General features: G+C 45.2%; 1 protein-coding gene across 2 annotated transcripts in view; it reads right to left on the bottom strand.

Moving 5' to 3' along the window:
• Positions 1-47: 47 nt before the first annotated feature.
• Positions 48-22327, bottom strand: part of SPRYD3 (SPRY domain containing 3) — a 23376-nt gene continuing 1096 nt past the window's right edge. For both annotated transcript variants that reach the window (XM_075591839.1, XM_075591838.1), the window contains exons 3-11: positions 8146-8221; positions 7540-7664; positions 6806-6941; positions 6472-6660; positions 5899-6048; positions 4528-4585; positions 3701-3820; positions 3401-3570; positions 48-2627 (exon numbers count right to left, since the gene is read on the bottom strand). In XM_075591839.1, coding sequence (XP_075447954.1) covers positions 2493-2627; positions 3401-3570; positions 3701-3820; positions 4528-4585; positions 5899-6048; positions 6472-6660; positions 6806-6941; positions 7540-7664; positions 8146-8221 — 1159 coding nt within the window. In that variant the 3' untranslated portion in view covers positions 48-2492. The remainder of the gene's footprint in view (positions 2628-3400; positions 3571-3700; positions 3821-4527; positions 4586-5898; positions 6049-6471; positions 6661-6805; positions 6942-7539; positions 7665-8145; positions 8222-22327) is intronic.

Here is a 22327-nt window from a genome sequence, read left to right as displayed (position 1 = left end):
AATGAGTCATCAACAAGAGAACATAGAAACTCCCAGGACACACCATATAAATAGAGATCTGTGTCTTTAATATATGTATATAAACATGTATATTGATTATGTACAGACATCGGCCCATGTTCTAGTACAATTTGGTGGAAAGATGGCCAGAGGCGCATGGAGGAAAATGGGTGGCAGAAGCGCAAGACAGAGAGAAAGGAAACAAGAGTTCTCATGATCCCAGGTGGTTTTAGTGTTGGAAAATACCAGCATCGACTCACACTTCCTGATACTGACCTTTGACTACTTGCATTAACATATTTGCTCTGACTATAAGCACTTTAATAGCAGTGAATTCAGCACTTGAGGAACAGGTTCAAAGATTGACGTTACAATACAGAAACAAATCAGTCGTTTCCTAGAACCAGAGTTAGACAGCTGCTTCTAACTTTACAACGAAGATCCCCGTTCTACATTTCATATGCAGACACACAGTAGGCCAAGAAAGCTGCATTCCTGACACATTTCATGGCCCAATTTTCACAGTGGAGGGGATTGACATAAAATACAACCTCTTATGTATTTCATGCCTAATCCACTCAAAGTGTTTTATTTTAATATCCGCTAGATAAATTAAATCCAAATCATACTTAGAAGCCTCTTGCATTGCACATTCACAAGTTTGAGTAGGCCTATAGTAAGCTTGAGTAGGCCTTTATGGTTGGACAACCATTGAAACGTGTTCAGCAAGTTTATTATTAACATTTCTCCACCCTTTCTAAAGAAGCAATGGACTTTTCGGTTAATGCAGTGTATGCAGCAACCAGTATTACTGTCCATGTGTCATAGTTATATGGAATTACTCTGAGCAATACATAACAGGAGGGGGAAAAAAAAATGTCATCAGTCCCCAAAATCCTGAAGAATACAAATTTCCAATATATTCATACAAATTGAAGGGCTCGCAAAATTAACATTGGTTTAGTAATATCCATGGGGAATGTTCCATACCCAGTACATAATACAGTATTGGCAGCAAACTTGGAGATAAGCAAACGTAACTCATGTTATATACTGGAATATAACTAAACATCTCAAATTTCAAGAGGATGGTAATGCTTGCACAGTATCACAAAATACTATGACATGAGCTTTCCTTCTGTAAACTAGAGGTGATAATGGAAACTGTTCTGCGTGTTGATAGCCAGTATCAACCTATTCCTGAGAAAAGACCTGAAAATATCTAAATCTAGCAGTAAAATGTGAAACATTAAAAAAGTGCACAGTAAAACAGCATTAAATGTGAAATACATTATCATCCTACATAAAACATGTCCCCCAATCCAGCTTTAAAATAAAACTATAGCATGAGATGCCGTCATGAGACACTGAGCTCTTCATTACTATAGCCTTTTAAGACTGCTTTAGAACTTGTAGTACAATATTTGACAGCTTTGGTTGCTTTCTTTTTGGTTCTGAAAACACTATCCATGTAATTGAACTTCTAAAACGAGGCCAAGGAAAGATGGGAGAGCATTATGGAGAGGGAGACCATTAAGTAAGAGTGCCTTTTGTGGGAGGAAGTAAACGTTAAGAGTGCTACTTAAGAGGGAGCAGCCAGGTGTGTTTTTATTCTGTGATGGTACAGTATATGGAGGAAATGAATGCTGCCAGTAAAAGCGCTGCATGTGGGGTGAAACAAATAATGTGCAACAGGAGAGCAGTGAAAATGAACAGCTTCCAACAGCATTGGATGGATGAAAGTAGTCGAAGGGCAATGTTTGTGAGGGGACCAGGGTAGGAACATAGATATGGAGAAGGAGCAGTATAGTAGTGTAGACACTTAAATACATATGGGTATTTTTTTGTTTAATTAAAATACTTCTGAATAGCAATGCAACCTTTTCCTGGCTACGGGACACGTTCTTGCAGTTCTCTCTACACTCTAGCTGGCTGCATGCTAGTCTTAAAAACACTTTGCCAAATGAAGCATTAACAATTCAGGATTCACTCAGGTGGACCTTCAAAAAAGGTTGGCGTTAGCCAAAGTGATTTATTGTTGCATGGTCCACCAAGAGGCTTTTGAAGGTGAAGATTAATTGGATAGTGGGCACCATTTGACGTGCCACAGGACGTTGGATAAGTTTGGGTAAGATTGTCATACACAGCACTGTGGCTTCTGCTTTAGAATTATCTATTGACCACAGGACTTTATTTGATTCCTTTGAGAAAAGTCAGACCAACCACTTGCACAAATGAAGACCTCTAGAATTGCCTGGCTCCCCCAAGTTCTCTCTTGTTTCCAGTTCCATTATGTCTCCTGCTTTGCCAACACTTACAGGCATGGAGCGATACTGAGCTCACATTCACAGGCAGGGGGCAGAGACATGTTTCCAGATACGAAGAAGCACTATCACAAGCCCACGTGCAAATCGTGCATGACTGGGGAGTCGGTGTAAGGGAACGAGATGGCAAAGGGATGCAGTGTGCTCCCCACTCTGGTGTCATTATCTTCACCCACTTAATGGGTTTAAGTCCACCTTCACCTTCTCACCACTGCTAAGCATTCCGATGGTCGGGTAGAAACCACCTAGAGGCAGCACCGATTCCTTCTTCCCTATTATCTTGCCATTCCGGGTGAAGAAAACCTAAGGGGACACAAAAGCAATTACAGAGATCCCATCTTTGGCTCCTCAGTCCCGTCATACTCAATACAGTAAAAATAGGATGCATACAATTGAGGTTGCAAGGAGCTCATCTGTAATATCATTAAAATAATGGGGGTTAAATAAAGCCATGCTTTTTACGGGAGTAAAACCTGTAGGTTAACCGAGCTTAGTTAATCTGGGCCCGAGTACTTTCCATTCAGATCATTTCCTGAACAGATCTATAATGCAAACAGAACTACAGCAGACCTGCAAAATGTAGAAGAGTAAAGTATCTGAAATGCTGTGGAAACCATGTGGCAGAGATTAAGGTTGGCGAGTAGAAGCAATTAATAAAATGAACAACCACATCTTTATATATTAAGTTCATCCAGGAAAGGTAATGGTACTCCAGAGGACTGGACATAATAAAGTGACAAATGTGATCGACGTCTCGATCCAAAGTTTGAACCTTTATCACTTTTGTAATACATTTTTCATTTTATTATATCAAGTCCTCTGGAGTGCCGTTATGTTCTACCTTCCCTGCATTAACTTTATATACTAATAGCAGCACCGGCTCAGGTGCAGGCAGTATCCATGAAGTCACATGAGTGCACACTTCCCTCAACAAGCACTTTCAGGGCTGGAAGACGCGTTACGGCAAAGTCACTCAAATGGGCCAAAAATTTCCATACTTACTGAAAGGTGCATTGTGGAGTACCACTGTTTAATAAATATGGCTCATAATGTCATTATTATTCTTAAGCACTTACCACCACTTTCCTGCCCTCGTGCTCTCTCTCCATGTCCTCTTCTTCCTCGTCCTCATCCTCTTCCTCTCCCTCCTCTTCCTGCTGCTGTTCCCGACGGAGATACATTACATTCCTCACCCCACGTGGCTGGAGCCTCAGTTCCTTCATGTCACAGCTGTCGTCGCTTTCCCCTTCGAAAAGGAGAAGTTGGGAAGAGTCAAGAACCCAGACCACCATAACACACTCCTTTGCTAAGCTTTTAGTATCTCACCGGTACCTGCCACACGTAATGGCCCTTACATACTTATCTGTGGTTCATACCTTCACTGTCAAGAATGTAGTCCCGTGGAAACATGATTCCACACCCCATGATGTCTCCCTTATAGCAGCGTGGCCCAAAAGGATCCCCCACCCCGCTGCCATGAAATATCTTCCCATCATCTGTGGGAAGTAAGTCAAGATAACAGCTCAAACCACCACTCTTCACACATGTGCCTCTTCAAACATCAATCTCCTGCAAGCATCTATTGCTACCATAGACACCTCCTACCTTTCCACCTCCATGTAACAGCTCCTACTATTTCTCCAACACAGCTTCAAACTCCCAGTCATCCAGCTCATGCAACCTCCCACACGCATCTGTTACCCAACCGCATGCCCCTCCAACCTATCACCTGCATGTACAGTTCTCCTCACACCTCCTGGAAGTACCTAGTGCTCCCATATTAAGCTTCTACCACATAGACCTGCATGTAACCTTTTCCTCCATCATGCACTTTCCAGAAGTAACTACTCATCACACACTTCTTCTATGTACCTACTTTACACATATGCACCTCCTATTCTTCCACTGCCTATCCATCCCCTTCATATACAGCTCCAATCAATTCATTTCCTGAGTGTAACTTTTCACACACCTTACACATTCATGCACGTTTCTATTGTACCAAACACAAATGGACCTACCATCTACTTCAAACACACTCATGTACAATTTAGATACATGCATCTCCTATCCATCTATGCATGTTCCACACAGACCTCTACATGCATATATCTTACACACCCTTAATCACTATCTCCTATATAAAACACACACACACACACACCTCTCAAGCCCCCCCCCCCCTCCCCCAAATGCTTCATACCTGCATGATAGGCAACAGAACCACGGCTCCAGCCTGGGTGCCTGTTTTTTGGGTAATCCTGAGAAAGATTAATTAATAAACATTACAAAAAATAAAAAATTATTATATATAAATCCCATGACTTGAATGGGAGTTTCCATGCAATAATTCCCTGATCGTTACTACTGCAGTTTAATGAATAGCCCCATGTGTCCAAAGTAGATTAATCCCCAGTAAATAATACCATTTTGGTAGGTCAGCTTTTTAAATACTGTTACCCTAATTGTGCCAATCTCTGGTATGGGGGAGTCACTGGTAAGTGTCCACATATTCAAATAGAAATACCCTGCAGCACAAACCCCTAAAAGGTCCACGACGTGTGCGAGCCTTGATAAAATATTTCTGCATTCATTGTTCAGGAGTGTTTTTTTGGTTTGTTGTTTTTAAATGTCAATCTTATGTATTAAAGAGCTCAACCACATACATTTCATGGTGAGTTGAAAATCTAGATCTGGACGTTTCTTCATATAAATTGAACATTGAATATCTTCCTAATTTGGAGACAAGTTCATGTTTATGGGGACACTTGTAAACGGCTGTCATTATTTAAACACCTGTTTTATGAGCAGCTCTCATCCATTAGGTACGAATGCATTATTTACATCAGTTATGCACGTATATGACGATTGCAGTACAGTACATGCATCGATAAGTGGGAAAAAAGGTAGTGCTTCACTTTAAGTACATTTGCGCTTTACATACATGCTCTGGACCCATTGCGTACGTTAATGCGGGATATGCCTGTATTGGTTTGCAAACATAGGTCCAAAAACCTGTGTTAAAGGTGCAGCCTCAGAAATCTGTGTGGGAGTTGCAGTGAGAAAGCACTCCCCCACATAACATTTACTGAACAATTTAAGATGTGTACTATCTTTCCAAGTACAAGACCAAAAGCTTAACTGCAAACAGCACATTAACAAATGCAACAACATATGTTACATATTGCTCTGGTTAGAGCAGTTCCCGAAAAGGCACCGATTATGGATGATTGCTAAATACAAATTTTGATAAAACATTTTCTGCGAAACAGAAAAGCACTGCACAATTTCAAGATGGGAGTATGTGATCGAGCAGAAAGTGGGCGAAGTGAATGCAATTTATACAAATAAATGTGGTCAAAGAAAAGAGAATGTACCCTTAAATTATTAACAGAAGGCAAATAGATTTTACAAAATGCAAACATAGTAGAAAAGGTTATTGAGACCAAACACACGCGCATGTGTGCACACACAGTGTGACTGCACCATTAAGCAGCCACACAGATAAACGCAACAATACAGTTACACTGGGAATGAGGGGAATGGAAAATCCCCCCCAGTGACATATTCATACCTTTCTTGCCAGCCCCAGTGCGATGTAGCACTTCTCCCCCGGGTCCACGATCTCCACTTCGAAATAATGACTCCGCGTGCTGAGACAGCGACGAGCCTGTGCCAGCCCCACGTCTATTATACTTTTGCCTTTCCCCACATACTCCAAGAGCTGAGGAAAGAGATCACAGACAGAAGACCAACATGAGATTGAGGAAGTAGAAAGAGACACACAAGCAGATAAGACAAAAGACGGTGGGGGACAGAGATCGGTACACAGAGCTCAACATTGTCTGGAACATGGGCATTTGGTCTGTCTCAGGCATTACGTCGTGTATGAAACAGACTATTTGGAAGAGCTTTTTCTTAATGTACAGACATGGCGATAAGGTGACTTGCCCAGGTTGCCCTGCTTCAAACTCACTGCCAGTCAGTGTCTTTACTCACTGAGCCACTCCTTCTCCCATAAGAGAGTAGAGACCAGCTGATACACTACAAGCATGCAAATATAAGCAGCTAATGGTTCCATAAGCAACTGATTTTGTTTTTTCCTTCTTAGATTTCCCCAGTGTTTTCACATCCTCCCATTCCTTACCGTGCCACACACTCTCACATCATGCAGCCTTCCCCATTCGTCCTCGTAGCTGTCCACCATCATAACGCTGTCATCTTCCTCGTTACAGAGTTCTGCATTCAGATGAAGGCGCACTTCCTCACCCAGGGAGTGCATCCCCACTGCTGGGAACAGACCGTCGGGAGACAGGGGCATCACAGTGTTGCCCACCTGCAGCAAGAGACCAATATACATAAAGTGCTTCCATATTACGGCAAAACACTCACTAATGGACGTTTCAGAGAGGCAGAGAAACATAGCCCAAAAAGAGAGTCGAAGAGGTGGGTCAGGTAGTTGGGGTTTTGTTTCCTCTCACCCTCTTGCCGTTCTTGGTGAAGAAAATCTGAGCTGTCTGCACATGGAAGGAGCTGGGTTCAATACCACATCCAATCCGGTCGCCCGAACTGCACTTTGTCCCAAACTGCCGCCCTTTAGCTCGCCCATTGTACAGCCTGAGAGGGAGAGATAATGGTTACCTGCCACAATAGCTTCCTACAATATAATGCCCTGCATTATGCTACTTCCTGCTCTTAAGTGATTCAGCAGCAGAGGGTCCTGCAATACACTGCCTTACTCTGAATCTGAGGTACTTGGTTATAGTACAGCATTAATACGCTGACCATACATAAACTCTCACTGCTTTCATACATCTGTCAGGAAATGAATTTCCAAGAAAATTTCACAGTTGTCAAATATATTTGTTGAGACTTAAAGAGTTGTATAATACTCTTCTCCATTTGTCTTACTTCATGTTGAGAGACACACACACACACACACACACACACACACACACACACATGTAAATCTGGACTGCATAATATCACTACGCTGGAAGAAACCAGATAAACAACCATTATTCCTCGGGTCCACGCAGTAAATTTAGAGACGTCTAATACTGTTGACTTGTGCGGAAAGGCTACAACAGTAGGAAATGTATTTATCCAAAAAAAAAAATTACAATTTTTTTGACTTTCACATTCAATATCCAAAAAGAACCCATCTGGTTTAGCTAACCATTAAGTGCAATCCGTTGCCTGTTAAAGTACTTACTTGCCATCATCCGCATGGTAAGCCACGGAGTCCGGCAGCCATCCTGGCTGATGGTCCAGACTGTAATATTGTGGCACTAAGCCCACCGCGATTGTTCCACGCACACCCCGGTCCACAATAGACACCTACAGTGACAGCCAGAGCATAACTCCCTTCTCAATACACTGAACTGCAGCGCATCTCACCCCTCATAAAACCCATCTCTTACGCGAAGGTCTTCAGGTAGGGATTTACTTCTATAGATGTACTGAAAAGCACTGCATTCACAGTATAGTCTATATTAGAACTAAATTATGTACAGCATTGCTCATCACATGGCAGGTAGGAATTTACTACATTAAATCCTGCACTGCTTCAGAACTTCTAGCACTTGTCTGCTCCTGAACATAAAATAAGTACTCAGTCAGTATACAAGCACATACATCATCATATGTTTTGTCTAGAAGATCTACTTCAGTGCACAAGCCTGCAGCTCATGACAAAACAGTATACTATGCAGTACAATGTGCCCTTGTCCAGTAAAGAAGATGCCGATATGCCCTAATCTGAAACCCATTGACAATGAACAGATTAAAGATTCAAGTGGTGCTCTAGAGAAAGATTCACCTCAAAGTAGTTATTGTCCTTGTCGAGCGGTCGTGGAGCTACGTAGCAGCCAACCTCCCCAGAGTTTCCGTGGTAGCTGTGAAGACAGAAGAGAAAGATGCCAGGTCCAATCAGAAGATCTCACACACTGCATCAGTTATAGCTGCAGACAACACCATATATATCTAGTGTATCTGACACTGATACCACAGTACAGAGTGACAGAGCTGAACCAGCTTGTTGAGCATCACTTAAACTACGGAGTTCTTACTGCAAAGAATATAGTATGTCCGTTCCTATCCCAGTGGCTGTCCTTTCCAAACACTCACTCCAAAAGCTGGAGAAAAAAAAAAAAAAAAAGCAAAAACAATCTCAAGGTCACATGTTCAACTCCTCAGTCACCCATTACCTTTGGGATTTTGGACAGGTCACTATCATTCAGTGACTAAGCCCGACTGGCAGAAGAATGAGATTCATAGTTTTGCAAACAATAGCACAAACTATGTGCTACTGGAATCACATCACAGACGTGGTTCTATTAAGTCTGAATTAATATGGTGTGTGGACTTAAAAAAATAAAAAGAAGACTATTGAACACTACAGTTCAAGATCATAGTATTAAAAGTTAGGAAATAGACAATGAAATTACTCAAAATTTGAAATCTCAGATTATTCGCCCAATAATAAAAGGAGAGAGTTTATAATACTGCGAGAGTACTAGTGCCAGGTCTGAGCTGTTTCAAGTAAACTCCTGATTGCAAGGAATTTAAAATGTAGTCGGCAGCCTGACAGAGCCGAGTCTTTCCCCAGGCCTGCAAGGACGTGGGTTGGAATGGTTCCCAGGCCGACAAGGACAGCTTGGAAGCCGACAAGGAAGCTCTAAGAAGCTGAACAAACATGCAAGGGCACAGAACCCGAATTCTACAGTCTGCCAAATAAGCAGGGTTGACCTAACTGCAAGGCATAACAGTTCCCAGAGGCATTACCTGGAAACTCCCGGGATGGGTTCCCAGCACCTCAGATACGAATTTATGTTGATTACAGATGTACTATGTTCTGTTTCAACTAGTAATTAGCCTAGCTAACCAGTTGGTTAGTCAGGGCCTGTTCTCTTTAGTCAGTTTCCCCAACATGGAGTATGCTTTTCTGTTTATGGTTTTATGTTGCCTTAAAAGAGATGGTGTAGCTAACTTTCTGTTTAATCATGTGAAGTAACCCACCAGAAGGATTGTTTCCACACAAGTACAGTGTGTGGACTCTTTACCGACCTCGCCTACAAGGCCACTCCATCACAAATACTTTGGAAGGAAGACTAGTTACATTAGTGAACAGAAGTTGCTGAACCATAATACATTGTTGGAACAATCAACATTACATTTCCTTCTTTACATTACATAACATTACTGTGGAGAACAGAATGGAACTTTGGGGATGTAATTTGTGATCTAATGCAATACCAAGTAGTGAATGAGTTCAGTCTCAACAGTGATTTCCACTGGCAGTAAACTATACTCCACTGGTGCGTGTGTGCGCGCGTATGCGTATACACACACACACACACACACACACACACACACACACACTAAGCCATACCATTAGAAAATATACAGTCAGGCTAATCTGTGACAATTACAATCTTTACTTTCAACAGTGCAACACCAGAGCTAAATATGTTTTTTTATTATATTGTTAATAATTTTGAGATGCTGCCAACTTAGGGATACCCAATGTAGATGGCAATAAGGTAAAGGTCCTATATAGAACAAGCCTTAACTAATAAAATTTACTTTTCAACCCCTGGCCTTACACCTGCTGTACAGACCAAAGTTTCTGAATGTCTCTCTGCGATATCATCCTGGGTGGTCCTCCGCCGCCTTAAACTTAACAAGGCAAAAACAGAGCACCTCATACTTCCTCCAAAACCTGGCCCTACTACTTCCTTCCACATTACTGTTGGAAGTACTATAATCCACCCAGTAGCCCAAGCACGCTGCCTATGGGTCACACTCGACTCCGCTCTCATATTCTCCTCTCACATTCAAAACATTTCTAAAACCTGTCGCTTTTTCCACCGCAATATTACAAAGATACGCCCTTTCCTCTGTTGCTCGACTGCTAAAACCCTGACTCAGGCCCTCATTCTCTCCCGTCTCAATTACTGTAACCTCCTGCTGTCCGGCCTTCCTGCCTCACCTACAATCTATCCTAAACGCTGCTGCCAGAATCACTCTACTTTTTCCAAAATCTGTCTGTGTCTCCCCTGCTGAAATCTCTCTCCTCTGTTCTTATCAAATCCTGCATCTCGCACTCAATTATCCTTCTCACTTTTAAAGCTTTACACTCTTCTGCCCCTCCCTACATTTCAGCCTTAATTTCTCACTATGCATCATCCCGACTCTTGCGTTCTGGTCAAGGATGTCTTCTCTCTACCCCCTTTGTATCTAAAGCCCTCTCCTGCCTTAAACCTCTCACTGATGCCCCACACCTCTGGAATGCCCTTCCCCTCAATACCCGACTAGCACCCGCTCTATCCAACTTTCACATCCACCTGCCTAAGGAAGCATATGTGTAGCATCATGGCTAATACTATACACATGATACACAAAGCTTGGCCCCTGCAGACGCACTTACCAGAACGCCCTCCTACTGTCTCTGTACGTACTTCCTACATACCAATTAGTTGTAAGCTCTTCGGAGCAGGGACACCTCTTCCGAAATTTTACTTTTATGTCTGAAGCACTTATTCCCATGACCTGTTATTTGTATTATTTGTTATTTATATGATTGTCACATGTATTACTACAGTGAAGCGCTATGTACATTAATGGCGCTATATAAATAAAGACAGACAGTGTTGTTGGGAAGTTTGATAGAGCTGAAAATGTGATTGCGGGAGAGTAAAACTATGGTATGCATGTTAGAATAGGCCCCTATTTCAACTGAGCACTAGAGATTACAGGGACGAAATTGCAGAAACAACTGTATCTAGCACTGACATTGCTGCATTAAGCAAAGAACTTTGGCATATACAGCTTGGGGCTGATTTAGTAGAGGTAATGATAACATGCATGTATATCTTTATTTATATAGCTCCCACTGCTGTACTTTTCGTTTTACAAGAGACCATACAATATATACAGTAGAGCAAACCTGGACTAATACGATGTTAAAATTACGTTCCTGGCGCCTTTATCAAAAATCAGATTAGAACAAGTATGGTTAAATATATATATTTTTTTAATCCAAGAATGGTTTGTAAAGTACTGTGGTCTACAGGCATACCCCGGTTTAAGGACACTCACTTTAAGTACAATCGCGAGTAAGGACATACCGCCCAATAGGCAAACAGCAGCTCGCGCATGCGCCTGTCAGCACGTCCTGAACAGCAATACCGGCTCCCTACCTGTACCGAAGCTGTGCGCAAGCGGGGAGACTATAGAGCCTGTTACAAATGCCTTATTTACATCAGTTATGCACGGATATAACAATTGCAGTACAGTACATGCATCGATAAGTGGGGAAAAGGTAGTGCTTCACTTTAAGTACATTTTCGCTTTACATACATGCTTGGGTCCCATTGCGTACATTAATGCGGGGTATGCCTGTACACTGCCCTGATCTCTGTACCTACTCGAGGCACTTGCATAACTGATGGCAAAGCCTGCAGGAGGTGTGAATAAATCTGATAACAAGGAGGATGCAAAAACCTGCCCGCCCCTGTACAAAGTGCCAGTTCATTAAAGCAAATGATGACCGTCTGCTGCTTGCATACAAAAAAAATAAAAGGATTCCTTCTCTTAAATAGACCATCATTTGTAAGACTGCACATTCAGTGCAAAGTGTAAGAGATGTGTGCAGATGTATATTTAATGGAGACCGATTAGGTGAAATTAAATCCTGGCTTTATTGCGCCTGTTCCTTTAACAAGGCAAAACATTCAAAATAAACAAAATAAAGTCCTACTCCGCTTTGGAGAATATCTAAACCTTTACTCCAGCCATCTTTAACTGGGTGGGTAGCTAAGCGGATTACAACCCCAGACAGACAGGTCTCTTATCGGTTTCTGTTGTTGTAGCTGTAGGGTAGTAGGCCTCTCTGCTCTCCTGGGTCAGCACCCTTGTGTGCTATGGAAATGTCCGCGTCCAGGTATAGAGGTCTTGTTCCCTTGTCTTGCTGTAGCATACAGTCCTATGTGGATCAAGACATTTTTTCCTCAGGGCAGCCCAGTTGTGGGCTAAGGAAATCTCTGCAGTCCTTCTCCTTATGTCAGCCCAAATGTGAGCTAAGAAACTTCTGTGTCTCTCAAGGCTTTTTACAGAGCTCTCATTAGTCCAGGTGGAGACTAGTTAATTGAGTGGATGCAATTAACTCTCTCTGCTGGATTCTCAGAGCTCTGAGGCAGCTTTATTTAAACAGGGATATGTCCCTGTTACAGCATACTTCTGGAACACAAATGTACCTCACAGCAAACACCGAATCATGCCACTACAAATAAAGGAATGAGAAGGAGAAGGAGAGGGAGGAGAAAGAGGAGAAGAAGGAGGAGAAGAAGGAGGAGAAGGAGGAGAAGGAGGAGAAGGAGGAGGAGAAGGTTCTGGAAACCGCATTCCCAGTCTAACTAAAACATGTTAATCGTCTTTGTTATTTAACAAAGAGGCATGGCGACCCGTACCACATCAATAGAGAAGCACACTCCTGGAAATACACAAGTCACACTTGAATCACCTCAAAGATTCATTAAAAGCAACACATTTTTAGATCAACAGCTTCATACATCAAAATACAGTAGTACATTACCACCAAGTAAAACAGAGTCAGAGCATCAAGTCTCTGGATTCTATCAATTTTTTGGAAACACGTCCTTCATCAGCTAAAAACACAATCTTACCCCTCCAGCTCATCCTCTTACATGGGTAGGAAAGGTTCATATTTACCAAGTGGTGCTGGAAAGTGTCTCATGGAGTAGCACTGCTTGGTAAATACATAAAAGATAAGACTGCTATAGTACTATGTGTATTTCATTCTTAGAGCCACAAAGAAATGAAACCACTTACCCTTATCTGTCCTTGTAATGAAAATGATGGGGAATATTAAGTACAGTATTTTAATCAATCTGGTGCTTCAGGAGTAGATGTGGTTAGTCTTAAAAATAAAAGATCTTGGGTTTGACAGATCAAGACCCTTCTTGGGTCTGTGCTGACCGACAAAAGAGGGCCATCACACATGGCCCACTAAATTGAAATGTGTAGTTTAGAAGGCTATAAAGGATAGCCAGGTCCTGGGCTGTCGGCTTCAAAGAAAACTTTAACATTCTTGAATAATCACTTGTGCATTACAGAGAGAGGTCACAATCGGGTCACCACCTGGGAGGACTTTATTACAAATAAGGCCATCATGTGATGACATCTATTCAGAATACGAACAGGTACATATTTGGCATGGTGGCAAGAAGACTAATCAAATCATAACACACACACACAACATGGTAAGTGGTGCTTAAGACAAATGGCTCATGAAAAAAAATAGGACATTAGGCTGTCAAATTTTATACACAGGCGTGTATGTGAAGTACACAGATACAATCGTGAAAATGGTGTCTAAGTATTAGAGAAATTACGTTATGAGGCCTTTTATATATTCAGTCCAGACTTTAAACATTACGAGACGAGTTTTTTTTCTTCTCAAATCATAAATGTCAATCAAGTAGCTGATTTACGTCATAGTGTTTTCAATGAAGGGAAGGTAGAATAAAAGGTACTACTTTTTAATATGTTAGAATTCAACAAGGTGTGTTTTGGGATTAGACACGTGAATTTTCATCTTCTACTCCAGTGACTTCTCTGGGAAAGACCTAGGACATATGGTAATGTATTGAATAGAGATTTTGGGTTGTTCTATCCTTTTACTTTAAGAAACTGGTCTGCATTTATTGTAACTATGTTCTTATAATATTTTTCTGTGATCAATAGAGAGAGCTATTTGGGCTCTGAATAAACTGTGCACGCTTTGTACAGAGTATCTACATTTTCGGACACATTTTGCTACAACAGATGTGTGTTAAGTGCATAGTTTGTTTTCTATAATAAAACAGGGACCAGAGACCATGGCCGATATTTATTAATTACATGTTTTTGCATATGTCTTGGGTGTGGAAGCAGATAGACATGATTGTAATTGAGTAAGTGGTTAATATTAACACATTGAAGGTACCTTACGGAGGAGAAAGGGGAGTTGGCTAGAGAAGTCGCGTGTATTAACACTGGCTGCATATATAACTCAGGTGCTCTCAAGTGTGCTGTGACAGATGGTATATGGGGACAGATTGAGGGGAGATATTGTTAATTAACTTTGCGAAGGTGAAAAGTGGGCCAGTTAGAGCGCTGTGTAGTAACCTTTCTCCTGTATGCAGGTCACGTACTCACAGGTATGCTGTACAAATCAGGGGTGAGCAAACTTTTTATGCCGAGCCCCCCTTTTCATCCATAAAATTTCTCGGGCCCTCCCTGCCTGATGTAATCAAAATCACATGGAAAAAAAACCTTTTATTAAACGGTATACAATATAAATCCAAATATGTTTAAATACTTACATATTTCAACAGCTCGCGCTTGCAAAATTAGGCTGCGTCCACGCTGCCGCTGAGAGCGGTGACATCACCAACTCTCCAAGCATGAGCACAGGGTGTCCTGCATAATTTTGCAAGCGTGGATCGGGGCTATTTGTGTGTGTTTGTGTGTGGCTGTGTGTGTGTGTGTGTATTGACTGCTGCTGAGCGCACTTCAAAGTCAATTTTGTTTGTCTCCCCAAGCGCCAAGCTTGGGAGAGCGTACGTGCACAAAGGCAATCCTTTGGGGGGGCATTCATCCACCTCTTTGCTACCTCCCTTCCCTCTCCCCTTTTTTTTCTTCCTTCCCCTCCATGCTTTTTGTCTTGCTATCCCCATTGTCATCCAAACTCCTACCTACAGTATTATTTATTTTTTTCCGTTTTCAATGTTGTGTTTTCACTTTCTTTTTTATTAATTCTGTACATTCATAGTATGATTGATATAATGGCAGCCGACCCTTTCAGTTGCAGAGGATCGCAGCGAAGCAGGTTGCCAGCGGAGGAGAGCAGGAACACAGCGCTATTGCAGGGCAGACACCGAAGGAGGAGCGTTTGACTTCACCGTGCTCGGGAGTGCTCCTCCCCGTACCTCCGAAGCCCCTGCGCATGCGCTCACACCATCACGTTGCCACCACCTGCACTATCCTGTTCAGCCACCCGCACACATCTTCGGCTGCCCGTCCGTGCACATCTTCTTGGCCGCCCCTCGCGCACAGCTTTTGCGTCCTCCTGCGCACAGCGTCTGCCGGCCCGCGCACCCAGTTTTCGTCACACGCCGCCTTCGCCCCCCTAAATAATCTTGCGCATCATTGCCCCCCCAGTTTGCGCACCACTGCATTACAACACACACTCTCTCAATCAATCACCACACACACACACACACTCAATCCCCCCCCCCACACACACACTCAATCCCCCCCCCCCCCCACACACACACACACACACACACACACACACACACTCAATCCCCCCCCCACACACACACACACACACACACACTCAATCCCCCCCCCCCACACACACACACACACACTCAATCCCCCCCACACACACACACTCAATCCCCCCCACACACACACTCAATCCCCCCCCCCACACACACTCAATCCCCCCCCCACACACACACACACTCAATCCCCCCCCCACACACACACACACTCAATCCCCCCCACACACACACACACACTCAATCCCCCCCACACACACACACACACACACTCAATCCCCCCCACACACACACACACTCAATACCCCCCACACACACACACTCAATACCCCCCACACACACACACTCAATACCCCCCACACACACACACTCAATACCCCCCACACACAATCCCCCCCCCCACACACACACACAATCCCCCCACACACACACAATCCCCCCACACACACACAACCCCCCCCCCACACACACACACACAACCCCCCCCCCACACACACACAACCCCCCCCCCCACACACACACAACCCCCCCACACACACACAACCCCCCCACACACACACAACCCCCCCACACACACACACACAATCCCCCCCCACACACACACACACAATCCACCCACACACACACACACACACACACACACACACACACACACACACACACACACACACACACTCCACCCACACACACACACACACAATCCCCCCACACACACAATACCCCCCCCCCACACACACACACACACACACAATCCCCCCCCCACACACAATCCCCCCCACACACAACCCCCCATACACACACACAATCCCCCCCCCCCACACACACACACACACAATCCCCCCACACACAATCCCCCCCACACACACAATCCCCACAATCCCCACACACACACACAATCCCCCCCCCACACACACACAATCCCCCCCCCACACACACACACACACAATCCCCCCCCCACACACACACACAATCCCCCCCCCCACACACACACACAATCCCCCCCCCACACACACACACAATCCCCCCCCCACACACACACACAATCCCCCCCCCACACACACACACAATCCCCCCCCCACACACACACACACACACACAGTCCCCCCACACGCACACACAATCCCCCCACACGCACACACAGTCCCCCCACACGCACACACAATCCCCCCCCCACACACAATCCCCCCCCCCCCCACACACACAATCACACACACTCAATCCCCCCCCCCACACACACACACACACACACACACACACACAATCCCCCCCCACACACACACACATACACACACACACTCAATCCCCCCACACACACACACACTCAATCCCCCCCCCCACACACACTCACTCAATCCCCACACACACACTCAATCCCCCCCCACACACACACACACACTCAATCCCCCCCCCCCACACACACTCAATCCCCCCCCCACACACACACACACTCAATCCCCCCCCCACACACACACACTCAATCCCCCCCCACACACACACACTCAATCCCCCCCCACACACACACACTCAATCCCCCCCCCACACACACACACACACTCAATCCCCCCACACACACACACACTCAATCCCCCCACACACACTCAATCCCCCCCACACACACACACTCAATCCCCCCACACACACACACACAATCGCCCCCCACACACACACACACTCAATCCCCCCCCCCACACACACACACAATCCCCCCCCCCCACACACACACACACACTCAATCCCCCCCCCACACACACTCAATCCCCCCCCCCCACACACAATCCCCACACACACACACACACACACACACACTCAATCCCCCCCCACACACACACACTCAATCCCCCCCCACACACACACTCAATCCCCCCCCCCACACACACACTCAATCCCCCCCCCACACACACACTCAATCCCCCCCCCACACACACACTCAATCCCCCCCCCACACACACACACACACTCAATCCCCCCCCACACACACACACACTCAATCCCCCCCCCCCACACACACACACACACACACACACACACACACTCAATCCCCCCCCCCCACACACACACACACACTCAATCCCCCCCACACACACACACTCAACCCCCCCCCCACACACACACACTCAACCCCCCCCCACACACACACACACACACTCAACCCCCCCCCACACACACACTTAATCCCCCCCCCACACACACACACACTCAACCCCCCCCCCCACACACACTCAATCCCCCCCCCCACACACACACACACACACACACACACTCAATCCCCCCCACACACACACTCAATCCCCCCCCCACACACACTCAATCCCCCCCACACACTCAATCCCCTCCCCACACACACTCAATTCCCCCCCCCCACACACACACACAATCCCCCCACACACACACAATCCCCCCACACACACACACAATCCCCCCACACACACACACAATCCCCCCCCACACACACACAATCCCCCCCCACACACACACACAATCCCCCCCCACACACACACACAATCCCCCACACACACACACAATCCCTCCACTCACACACACAATCCCTCCACACACACACACAATCCCTCCACACACACACAATCCACACACACACACACACACTCAATCCCCCCACACACACTCAATCCCCCCCACACACACACACTCAATCCCCCCACACACACACACACAATCGCCCCCCCCACACACACACACACTCAATCCCCCCCCACACACACACACACACAATCCCCCCCCCCACACACACACACACACACACACACACACACACACACACTCAATCCCCCCCCACACACACACACACACTCAATCCCCCCCCCACACACACACTCAATCCCCCCCCCACACACACACTCAATCCCCCCCCACACACACACTCAATCCCCCCCCACACACACACTCAATCCCCCCCCACACACACACTCAATCCCCCCCCACACACACACTCAATCCCCCCCCCCACACACACACACACACTCAATCCCCCCCCCCCACACACACACACTCAATCCCCCCCCCCACACACACACACACTCAATCCCCCCCACACACACACACACACACACACACACACACACACACTCAATCCCCCCCCACACACACACACACTCAATCCCCCCCACACACACACACTCAACCCCCCCCCACACACACACACACTCAACCCCCCCCCACACACACACACACTCAACCCCCCCCCCCACACACACACTTAATCCCCCCCCCCACACACACACACTCAACCCCCCCCCACACACTCAATCCCCCCCACACACACACACTCAATCCCCCCCCCCCCCACACACACACACACACACACACACACACACTCAATCCCCCCCACACACACACTCAATCCCCCCCCCCACACACACTCAATCCCCCCCACACACACTCAATCCCCTCCCCACACACACTCAATCCCCCCCCCCCCCACACACACACACACACAATCCCCCCACACACACACACAATCCCCCCCCACACACAAACAATCCCTCCACACACACACACAATCCCTCCACACACACACAATCCCCCCCCACACACACAATCCCCCCCCCCACACACACAATCCCCCCCCCCCCCACACACACACACACACACACACACTCAATCCAAACCCCCCCCCCTCCCACCCCCAAGCTGCTGAAAACTGGTGCGGGAAGCAGACAGGAAGAGAAGGAGGGGCTGTGTGTGCAGAGAGAAGCCCCGCCCCCTCTGCAAGACACAGACACATAGAAGCAGCCTATTTTGATCTGGTTTAATACTTCGCCGGCAAAATTCAGTTAAACAGCAATTCTACTTGTTGCCAAGTAGAACAAAGAAAAACCAGTCAAACAAATATATTAAAAAAGAAGGGTTAACTCAAAAGAACCCATGATGGGGGATACCGAGCAGAGCACCCCGCCTAACGCCCACTGGGAGGCAAACTCCGAAACCGTCCCAGCGGACTCGGCTTTTTTTTAGCACGGAGCTTCTGGCCGCCCGTGCACAGCTCTGCCCGTGCACAGCTCTGCCCGCCCCCAGGTTTCCCTGCAAGCAGCACGTTAATCTACATAATCTTGCGCCACCCCAAAGGGGCGCGCCCCACAGTTTGCGCACCGCTGCTGCACATGATAATCCTCTTTAAAAAGATTAAAATAAAAATTATTTTCTTTTTTTTTTTTTCATCTGGTACTACCGGATTAGGCTTCATGAATCCTAGGGTTAGTGTTAAACCTGGTCAGAAGATACAAACTAAAAAAGGCAAGATCCAGACCAGATATTAGTCCATATCAAATATTGTCTGTCTCTGCAGCGAGATCAGGCAGGGCCACAAATCATTCTTTGTTGACTAATTCGGGACAAAGTCTCATGTGCTGAACAGCAAGAGAAAAAAAACGGATGCCAAATATTCAAGGTGGAAAGTTAAAACCCTTTTGCTGCCAAAGTCTCTGGCAGCAAAAGGAATCCATTTCCTCTGACAAAGGGTTAAGAGGCATAGGTGGACTTTGCAGGAGTTAAAGCTGCAGTTCAAGCACTATCCTACGTGTTGTTTTTTTGTTTTTTTTAATAAATCAGTTCTGTACTATGAGAAAATACTTGTAGCATTAAAAAAAATCATCATGTTGTTCCTATAGCAACCATATATAAAGTCACATCCCCTTCCCCTTCTGAAACAGCATCACCTTTTTGAGCCCTACCCTCTCTTGCAGTGAACCAATTAAATCTAGTGCCTGCCTGGTCACATGATCTTCCTCAGAACTTTGGCTGTTCTCCAAGAGGAGGACCGAGGGAGCAGAGCAAGACGGAAATACCTGGCACCAGGTCCCTGGGCCGGTTCCGGGTATTTTAATATGGCCAGGTACCGGGTAATTTCCAGGTACCCGGTACATCACTAGTACACACACACACACACACACACACACACACACAACGCCCTGAAAAGTATTTTTTCTCACCACCATCTCTCCTTTCATATAAACAGTTCCCTTGAACCTACCCAGTGTAATAATTAAAAACAAACTACCCCCCTGGAGAGCAAGACAAAAAAAACACAAAGTACATATCCTTGCAACAGTCCAAGATGCAAAACATGTAAGAATATTTCTACGGTGGACACTATCCGCAACCCACCAGTTCAAACTCCACGGGACATACACTTGCCAATGCTAGAATGCAGTGTAGGCTACTATATTCAATAGAGAAAATGTCCCAATACGTGAGTGAAACAAAACAAACATTGCACAAGAGAATAAATGCAACACAAACAGTGAGATAAAACCAATAGAAGCATATTTCTTACAACTAGGTCACTCCATCTCTGACCTTTCTGTACTGATGCTAAAGGGACAATTCTGAAACACAAGAAAGAAAGAAAATGGGAACTGAAATTCATATACCTTCTCAACAAATACTTCTATATCAGTGTCTGCGCATACACACACCTAGCAGAACAATAGGCGAGTGCACGCATCACAGGAATCAAATGAACATATACTTCACCCAAACTCAAGGATTGGATTAGAGATACACACACCACCTTTTCCCCCTTGTTACACCCCCCACCCCTTTTAATGCCAATTTTTCTGCCAGGATCCTTATCACATCTCTCTTCCTCCCCATATCCACTGTAACCCGATCGCTCTACAAAACTGTATATAATATCCTCTGTTTCTCCATTTCTGCCATACCTGATTATGAACAATGAGAGGTTTGCATATCAACTATTTGTTGGTCCAATAAAAAGGTACAACCCTACATACCCCTCCTACCTCCTTTGTTATTTTACTACATGGAAGAAAAGACCGACAAAGCTACCCATCCTTCCATGGATGGAATTCCATGCCACAATCATCATTCTAGGCTGGGAAGCATAGACTGAGCACATTCCCCACACCTGGAAAGATGCCAGATCCTCCAGAGATTTACATTTAAGTTGTGTTCAAGTAAAGTGACAGCCCATAAGTAGGCCAAGAAAACACTGGATTTTCTATTGGATTCTGTTGGATCGTTCTATTGTACATCCCTCAGAGTAAAATCTCTTCTCACTGTACCAAAACAGTCACTTGGATACTTCCGAGATAAACAGCAAGCTTAATTATTTACATATGTATAAAGAGAAAACATCACAGGAGCAAAGGAGGAGTTCACATACATATTATACTTATGCGTGTTGTACATTTTTTTCTGTCTTACTCATCACAAACAAAAAAAAACAGACATTCTAAAGAGGGACAGGGAAGCACATTTTAAACAGGTATTTCAATAACTGAAACAATTAAAATTATAAGAATGTGTCAAGAAATCCAGACCCGATATCCCCACAAAAATACCAGAACTCAACTGAGTTTGTATTTTAAACCTCCACAAACATCAGTTGATAAGAGATAGGGCTTGGCATTGCCTGCGTTGTCAGGAATGCAAATGGACAGAAGCTAGACAAGTCCATTTGCAGAGGAAAATGTCCTAATGGAACTTTCAAAATGAAACATGGATCAATAGGGACAGATGGGATGAATGCGAGTAAATTAGGCATGTGCTGGCAACACCATTTACAGAACTAATTAACCAATCCCCAACAGGTGTAGTTCCAGATGACTGGGGAAACACAAACCTAGTGCCCCTTCACAAAAATAACAGTAGGGAAGAGGCAGGTGGCTTGCC

Source organism: Ascaphus truei, chromosome 3, assembly GCF_040206685.1.
Source record: "Ascaphus truei isolate aAscTru1 chromosome 3, aAscTru1.hap1, whole genome shotgun sequence".
In the NCBI taxonomy this organism is placed as follows: Eukaryota; Metazoa; Chordata; class Amphibia; order Anura; family Ascaphidae; genus Ascaphus; species Ascaphus truei.
The sequence above is the reverse complement of the archived record's forward strand: the minus strand, read 5'-3'. Positions and strand labels throughout refer to the sequence as shown.